This window comes from Micropterus dolomieu, linkage group LG18, assembly GCF_021292245.1.
Source record: "Micropterus dolomieu isolate WLL.071019.BEF.003 ecotype Adirondacks linkage group LG18, ASM2129224v1, whole genome shotgun sequence".
Lineage (NCBI taxonomy): Eukaryota > Metazoa > Chordata > Actinopteri > Centrarchiformes > Centrarchidae > Micropterus > Micropterus dolomieu.
Window position 1 is genome coordinate 9,176,045 of NC_060167.1, and position 9,402 is coordinate 9,185,446.

Consider the following 9,402-nt stretch of genomic DNA (forward strand, 5'->3'; position numbering starts at 1 on the left):
GATTCAGTGGACTCCTTTAATAATCTGAGATGAGGAACTCTCCTCTAATTGGTCCAATTAGTCTCTCTGCTATTAATTAGTAATATTCAAGCAGTCCTGAACTGATCTGTCTGCGATGCTGTTTGACGCCTGTTTCCTGTCTGGATCTGGTTTATTAAAATCCTGTTTTCCTCTTTCTGTTTCCTCTGCAGCAACAAGCCAGCAGAACATGTTCACTCCCTTGTTTCACAAGAGGAGCATGCACGTCCGGGTCAGGAGTTAACCTCTGAGCTCATCTCCTCCACCTGCCTCCTTTAAGAACTACACTACCCGCAATTTCTGTGAACTGACTACTCGGTCTGACATTTAGATCAGTTTAACAAAGAGACACTCAGAGGAACAAAAACTACAATAACAACACTGCTGTGAAGAGGACCAACATGGCCAACAACACGGCAGACCACCCTCCGGGGAATTCGGTTGCAGAGGGCAACCATGACGGGGACTTTGGGGTGACCGTGGCAGAACTGAGAAACCTGATGGAACTGCGGAGCTCTGAGGCCGTCAACAACATACAGGACACGTATGGAGACGTGCAGGGCCTGTGCCGCCGGCTGAAAACATCACCTATAGAAGGTAAGACGCCCAACACACTTAACAAGACTGAAATGACTGGTTTAAAAAGAGTACAGGCTGCATAACGAAACGAAATTTGTAGTTCCTTCATGCTACACACACAACATAGTGTAGGCCTATATTAAAATATGGTAACAAATAAAATAAAACCATATACAGTTATTTATATACATTTATACACACCCCAAACATTCCACAGTGCATTTTTTGAATTTGCATCCGGAGCGAATGCAAACAACGGCAACCAGACGTCAATATGAAACTTTCATCTTCACAACAAAGAGTCCGATACCTGGAAGTCCATCCCGACTGCGTTTGTTCACCAAGCATCATCGATGTAAAGCACACAGTCCACTTCCTCTCATCTTGCCGGAGTCTTGCACTGACAACTCGGAACATGGCCGAGCGCTTGATCCAGGATGTTGAGGGAGCAGGTCTGTGTAACGATGTGGGCACAACGGTCTCTGAATTCTGTTGTTTGGTCAACATGAGTCCCATTTTTTCAAACTGGATCTTTAGGAGCAGAATTAAGTCCAAGCTGGGCCAGCATGGATCCTCTCCTGGCTCTCTTTCCTCTCTTCTGAGCGATCACCGCACTAGTCCGGTTGTTTGGGCCGGGTGGATCATGATTTACAAATGTTCCGTGGCCTGCTATGGGTCCGCGCCCCAGGGGTTGGGAATTGCTATTTTAGATGGTACTAAAAGCAACTGTTTGAATCATCAGTCAGCGAGACTGCAATTTGAATCTCATTCAGTCAAATCACTGGCAAGGTTCATTTACCAACCAACTGCCCCAGGGGCCCCCAACAGCCCTAAGTTCATTGTGTGTCAGATTCATTAAATGTAAATTTGTTCGACAATTCGCACTGCTAATGTTTCAACACATACAGGACTAGGCACTATTACCTACTCTTGTGACCATGTCTTACCTTGTTTAATAAAAATCAACTTCCTAAAGCAGCAGTCTGTAACAATTGAACATAAAATGCAAAACCTTCCGTCTCTCTCTCTGCTGCTTGTATCACTCTGCTAACCCACATGTTTGTGTAGCAGCAGAAGGAGCCGGTTGCCCTACGAAACCTCATCCTGCATATGGCTCGCTCTCCCTGGCGAGACTCATGCCAAAACCCTGGTCCCTCTCACTTCAACTCAAACACTTCGCGGCCCTGGGCAGAGCGCCCCAGGCTTCAGAGGCAGCTGTAAGTCTAACAGCGGGATGAGAGGCTAGTACACTGTCCCATCTCAAAAGTAATTCCCCACTGTTTGTCATCATGTCTCTTGGCCATTTGTCGATACACTTGTTGGTTAAGGTGGGGATGGGCAGTTCTTTTGTTGCTTGTGGTTGTTTCTCAACCATTGTGTTTGCTAAACTTCTGAAGCCAAGCTGCAGATATTGAGCTTGACTGAGTGAAAGCATGTGCAAGGAGGGGGTCTGCGTAGCGTATTCACGAGCAGTGATTGACACTACATTAGAGTCTTCCTGGTTCTGAGCTATAATTGGTTGTTTTGACTTGAGGGGTGGATTCCTACAAATGGCATGAGGAACAGTGGGGCGATCCAGAGGAACAGAAATTTTTTTTTGTTAGTCTCATGTACTACTGTCAGGATATAGTAACAGTTTTAGAAAATATGACAAGTTATTTTTAAAAGAATTCCCTACTACAACTTTAACCAGGGCCCTCTAATAGGTAAATTTTTTTTCGCTGCGTCATTGTACTAAGAGCAGCATAAGATAATGTCATGGTAGTCTCCAAACCTTTACAAACCAAGTCTCAAAATGGCCCCTACACACCCTAGCACTCTCAGCTGTAATGTTCTATGTGAAGCTAATTTTAGGTTTAAGCTGCATTGATGAAAATGCATGAGTAACAATGCTGATTGTTTAAGATAAGCTAAAAATATGTATTTAGAAAACAAAAAGGAATCAAATTGGCGAATCGGAGTAGATTTGGGCACAGTCCTAACACATACACATCAGGAGGTGACAGTGTGTGAACCATTAAACAGCGATAATTCAAACAGACAGACATTTCTGGTAAAACATGGACACACTCCTTATTTTGTGGTGATAGATGATCAGTTTGGATTTCAGTCAGAGCTTTGTGTGAGGCCAGAAAATGGCCGACATGCTGCTGTTGTTTTTCTCTCCCTTTCTCATCTTTTGATCCGTGTGTGTGTGTGTGTGTGTGTGTGTGTGTGTGTGTGTTTGCAGCCATCGTTCCATTCCAGGATTGAAATTAGTTCCAGCCCGTTCCCCTAATGGCTCCATAGATCATTGCTCTGTTCCATTTAGTAATCAGAGGACAGCTGTAGTCGCGTCGTCCACGCAAGAAATTACTCACTTTAATGAAGAAACTGTAATTATATTTTCACTGCATAGAGGGCGGGAGGGAAAAGGGGGGCTGAGGTTGGGGGTCTAAAATTTAAGTGTGTCTGTCCTTTCTCATCAGTATCATGTCCTTCATCAGCATAGGTGTCTGTGTTTGCTGACGTTTTTTTGTACTTCAGTGATTCAGTATTTCACTTCCATAAAGCTCCAAAACCACTGGATCCTACATTTACCATAATGCAACCGGGTACTGGCTTTTATTACACCTCTCCTGCATGGTAAACTGCTACTTCTGTAGTTTGTAAGGCAGGCTTTCTGTTTTGTAGTCTCAAAACCCAAGCTGAGATGACCATCAGCTGACATCAATTTGACATCATCTGGGTTATTTTTTCCTTCAGGACCAAAGAATACTTTACACAAATGGCTGAGTAGAACCAGAGGTGGTTTAAGAGGAGACGCGCTACTTTAAGAATCCTGAATACAAACTCAATTGGGAAAGCCCGTAACCCCAAAGATGTCAGTTAACTTGCCCCTTCCACTGGAAAGCCAATGCTTTTAACAGCTGAGCCGGGAAACATATTAAGCCAATCGTGTGGTTCCACTGATGGAAGGGTCTTCTGCGCATGCGTCACTACTACCACTCGGGTGTAGTAGAAGTATAACCAATGGGGGAAAACGATTTTGGTCATCAGACTTTTCCAGCGTTTTTTATCAGACTTTGCTGGTGATTCTATATATGCAGTTTTTATGTCCAAGTGACCATTGAAAGTGCAGCTATGGCTCTCTCCCAATTCATTTAAATAGGGGCCCCGGGGTCTCATTTATAAAACTGTGCGTAGAAACCTCACTAAAAGTGTACGTACACCCAATAGCCAAAAATGGCGTACGCCAAAAAATATTCAGACTTATAAAACCGTGCGTAGGCACATCTGTAAGCAAGTTCCCTTTATAAATGACAATCAACTTGAAATGTGGGGCATGTGAGGGAGCTCCATGTCCGACCCTTCAAAAGCCCTATAAATGGTCATTCAAAACACCCTTCATTAATATTAATATGTACTGACGGCATGAAGAAAAGGAGGCAAATTCTGACCAAAAGCTACAAAATGAAATTTTCATCAGTGTGACACTGATGTTCCTTTTGGTGAAGCTGAAGCATGTTGTTTGGTGGGTAAAAAACACACTTTCACGCAATGCTTGTGCACCGGAGGAAAGGGTGCACATGAGCTCCACCCCTTTATAACCGATCTGGAGGCAGGAACGGGCATCCCTCCTGAGTAGTGACATCACTGGCTGGAGGGGGACACACACGCAAGACGGGATGACCCAGGTACTAATTTGGATTCCCGTGTTTGAAAAGAGATTAAACCAAATGCATCCCACCTGTGTTTAAACATGTATTTAGGCTACACAAACAGTCCACTTACTTAACGAGGCTGCCGATAGTTAAAAGAAACATGACTTGTTTTATGTGACACACACTGAAAGATTTCTTTAAATGTAAATTTCTTTCCATAATGCGTTTTTACAAGCAGCGCATGACATCCTCACGCTGGCGTACAGCGTTTGGCTCAATAAGGCAACGAACATGTGATAACCATAGGCTACATGAAACTGTGCACTCCTATTTGCTCAACTGACGCATTGAAAACGGCATCAATTTAAATGTAATTTGTCCTCCTGTTCACCTTATTTATAAGAATAAATTGCACTGCATGCAAATATTAATTATATGATTCCCAATTAAACTGTACAACATATCTGAGGTGTTCTTTTGCAGAAACAGATATCTCCGTTAGTGTTTATTATCCTAAATCTGGTTCTTTGCACTGTTCTTTGCGTGTGCTCTGTAAATGATCTTGAATGATCCCACTTCAAGGAAAATCAATCACACGGGTGTTTGTTTTTGGTGTTTGTTTGTTTGTAATATTTCGATTTACTTTACACAATAGTAAGCCTATTCATTTCAGACCGTTTCATCCTTCTGCCATGTGAGTCTCCATTTCTCATTTCTGTAGTTTATGTGCATACGCATGGTTCAGTTTACTTACAGGATCGTACATTTTCCCGTCAAGTTTGTTTTTTATAGATCAAAAGCTTTGCTTGGGAAGTGGTGTACGCACATTTCCAGGCCTGTTTTGAACGGACGCACCGTTTATAAATGAGACCCCTGGTCTTGTTTGTCCGAAAGAACCGCCAGGAGGCGTTACCAAGATGGTTGCCGAGTGGCGGGACTTGCATATAAGGACTTTGGGAGAACTAACCATGGCTAGTAAACTGACTTTGACATGTAAAATCTGTATTAATGATTCTGTGTCATGATGTACGGTTGTTCTAGTGTAGGAATTTATTTTATTTTAGTTTATTGTTGGATTTCATCGGTTACGGCCAATATTATCCGATAGTTTTAGCTTTTCACAGACATATGAGCATTGGTTGATATTGTAGTTCTGATTTCACAGAACAATCCCAACCCAAGATCCACTTATTAGTTTTTGTTTTTTTAGAGCTTTCAACTATATTGCATGATCTTCATCAGCGGGACTCAGAAGTTATCATGATCTCATACATAGCACTTCTTAAAGGTAAAATGATAGCTATTGCGTTATCGACCACTGGGAGGAGTCAGAAATGCAACAGAGGAAGAAGAAAAGGTGTATCTGTTTACAGTGCAACCAAACAAACAGTGGGTTGAGATGATTCATCTCCTCACTTTTGTTTTGATAAAAAAAAGGAAGTCAATAATTGTCCACTGGCCTTTAATTGGCCTTATTTCATGCTGTGCACAGCACAGTTAAATGAGTTGTTTACCTTCAGTATGTGTTGTGTGTGAGGTTTGCTGGTACTGAAAATGTCGACCATGAATAGCATCCAAATCCTGAAATAATGGAAATCTTAAGGATAATAACGTGTTTGCAAATTTGTCATTTGCATTGTAGAGAACCAGTACAAGTCAGTACTGTGTCTCTGGGACAGAAGGGAAACCTGCATGAGACCTGAGTTTCGCACAGCGGTTATCTGTTTCTCACCTTAACCTGATTTCCCACAATGATCTGGTTATTTGTGGCCATGAAAACACAGTCAGCGCTGAACTGAAGCTGAGATAGATAATGTTTCTCACATCCTAAACAGAAACCTGTTCTACTGTGTGATAGCCAATTACTAAACCGATTGGTTCAGTTAACAGAAACATTATGTTAGCCGTTAGCAACTTCACACAGTTCTATTTAACTGTGTTTCTGTATCAGCTCACTGTTTTGGCTGTAATAATGAGATGCTTCTTCTCTGGCGGCTTTTACTTTCAGTCTGCAGCTGTGCATCCCGCTGGTTAATGTGTATTGATGAATCAGTCTGCTGCCTCTTTGGAGGTCATTGATCGTCCTTCTCATCATTTTACAAAATCTGAGTGTATTTTATGTTGAGAGGACACGCAGCCAGATAAACTTTATTTAAACAGGACGTGGGTTACAAAGAGTTCCACAAAGTGAAATATACAGAACCAAAAATAAACTACTATTTTAGGAAAATGCTAATAAACAGCAGCGTGTTCTGTCACTGCTCAGGTGAGAAGAAGACAGGAGATGATTTCTTTTTGTTTCTGTAGCACTTTTATTCCTTCATGTAAAGGAGTTAGTCTCTTCAGACAAACATCCAGGATTGAAACTAACAAATTAATACGGATTTTAACAGTCACTGACTGTGTTGATTATCAGATGTTCTGTTTTTTATACATATTGAACAATGTGTGCTGTTTCTCTCTCATGTGCAGATATTTGTCCCTCATATTAGAGCAACGTACAACATGTGATCAGATGAAATGGATTGGAAACATACTACAAATACTGATAGTTCAGTTAATTGATTCCCAAACCAGAAGTTCTTGTTTTTCATTAGGTTCTTCTGCAGTTTCGAGGTCAAAGATTGTTGAGTATCAGCTAATTGCAACAGAAACATGCATATCTAGATATTTCTGTTTATCCCGCGACTGTTAGGCAGAACTGTGGTCGGTTTTAGGGGCATGTTTTTACTATTTGTAGGAACTTAGCTTGTTTGTTATTTCATCGTTTTAATTATACTTCATTCTCCACCTTATTTAAGTGTCACTCACTTATTGAATCTGCCTCCTTCAGTTCTCTTCACACTCACAGACCTAACATACCTCTGCTTCAAACATGTCAGCGTGCCACGCTTCTTTCCGTCTTTCTCTGTATGTCTGCTTTCTCCATCAGTAGTAGGCTACGTTTTATAGTCACCTCGAAAAAAAACCCAGAACTTGTCTTCTGGACTTTTCCTCCTGCGATTCCGTTCACAGCAGCAGCTGCATCTAACCTTAGCCTTTCAAAACAAAACCAACATGGTAGCTAACAAATTACATTTTCGCTTTACCTGGTCTAACGTAATGACTCTGTGTTTCTCTGAAAAAATGTGTCGCCAAATATACCTGGGCGGCCGTTGATATACCTGGGCGGCCCACCGAAGTAAAGTATTATGTGTGGGGAAACACTGACTGAACCATTGTTTTTACAAGCCAGGTCTTCAGCAGTCTCTCCCTGCATATTATTAGAGACTTTGTGAGAAGATGGCTGTGTTCAAATGCACAGGGAGGGGCGGAGCTGCGCAGTGAGGGAGAAAGAGGAGCAAACGTTTAACAGGACATATTAATTAACTAAACATCTAACTATATAGGTATAAATGGTATTGTCTAATTTTATATCTCTTTTGAAATTATCAGTATACCTCGTTATACCGCCCGGCCCTAGCTGACTACACAGGACAGGTCTCTGCCAGCCTGGGCCAGTTGTAACAACTGAACACCACCTGCTTCGACGTGTGGAAACTAGTAATCAAGACAGCAGAGAAGATAGATTAAAGTGCAATGAACATATAGTTGAAACATCCAAGTGGTAATATAAACTTGATATAAACAAAGACAATCGAACCTTAAAGTTAATTTTCCTCACGAACCGCTGCCATTGTGCAGATGTTCATTTTTCATCAAGAATAAAAGAGTTTATGGACATAACTGTGGAAAAAGCATCTAATCTTCAGGCCTCTTTGTGGGCGGGTCCCATGGCAGCTGCTGACTACCATTTGAGAGTGAGCGTTGCTAAGAGATTCACTGTCAACTTCTGTGGTGACCACGCCCATATTACAGACTGGAGATCCTGTAAATTCTCTAAACAGTGATGCAACGCATTTCCCCCCTTTTTGTCAACATGCCTACATAGTGTTGGTATGTACCATTAGCCATTTTTGAGAGGACCCAATGTTTGTGTTCCACTCAGAAAGTAGAAGCTAATTATACTAGCTTCATAACATTCACACTGATTAACATTACCCTTTGTTTATTATGTAACAACACTTGCTGAGTCATCAGCAGCTCCTGCTCACTCCTGCCACATAAAAAGCAGAGGGTCCAGCTCACAGTAGCCTCGCTGTGTTTCATGGGTCCAAATGTAGCAAAAGCAAATGACCAGACTTTCAAAAGTCACAGCTACAATAAATCATGTGACCTTAGAACTCAGTATGTTATCTGTGGTTCAGATCATGCGGGAACTTCTCAAATTGGGAGTTGGGTAACGTTAGACCCCACAGCTCCCATTAGCTCAGTCTGTTTGGACTTGCCCTGGGAACTGAAGGGTCGCTGGTTCGAGTCCAGCATGAACCATTGCCGAAGATCCCCCCCCCCCCAAGCAAGATCCTAAACCCTTAACTTCTCCCTGGGTGCTGCACACAATGGCCACGGTTCCTAATGAGTTTCTTCCTTCAAGACGACACACAGACACTTTTGACTAACAACAGACCAATGTGGATTTTGTGATGTAGCAGATAGGATACTGGTTACATTGGACTTGTGAGGTAGAACCCTTAAATGTTATAAAATAATAATAATAATAAAAAAAGAATCCTTAATTGTTGTTCTTTATTCATAGTTACTAAGAAATGTACTGAGCAAACTACTAATCATCAGACAGGGTAAAATCTATGCTATAAATCTGTACACACACACACACACACACACACACACACACACACACACACACACACACACACACACAGTACTAGTGCATGGCGTGTCTGATCTTTTCAAGCTCTGTGATGTGGTGAGTAGTCAGCAACCAATCTGAGATTCAGCTTGAGCTGTGTGACCCAAGTCTCATTCACTATAACCAAGACACACACACACACACACACACAAACAGTAGTAGTGTGTGAAGGTACAGAGGTTTCTCAGCCTGCTGGCGTGTCAGATCTTTTTGAGCTATATGGCGTGAGAAGTCAGCAACCAATCTGAGATTCAACTTGAGCTGTGTGCCTGGAGTCTCATTCACTGTAACAAAGACATGTATGCACACATCAACACACACACACACACACACACACACACACACACACACACAGCCTCAGGTCATCCATGTCTTTGCCAGTCAAAGCAGAATGCTCCTTTAAGCAGTCAG

At 42.0% G+C, this 9,402-nt stretch overlaps 1 protein-coding gene across 3 annotated transcripts in view; it reads left to right on the forward strand.

Annotated features, from left to right (window-relative positions):
* The window catches only part of LOC123956836 (plasma membrane calcium-transporting ATPase 1-like), a 121,382-nt gene that overhangs the window by 63,148 nt on the left and 48,832 nt on the right, over nucleotides 1-9,402 (forward strand). For all 3 annotated transcript variants that reach the window (XM_046029305.1, XM_046029306.1, XM_046029307.1), the window contains exon 2: nucleotides 192-615. In XM_046029305.1, coding sequence (XP_045885261.1) covers nucleotides 420-615 — 196 coding nt within the window. In that variant the 5' untranslated portion in view covers nucleotides 192-419. The remainder of the gene's footprint in view (nucleotides 1-191; nucleotides 616-9,402) is intronic.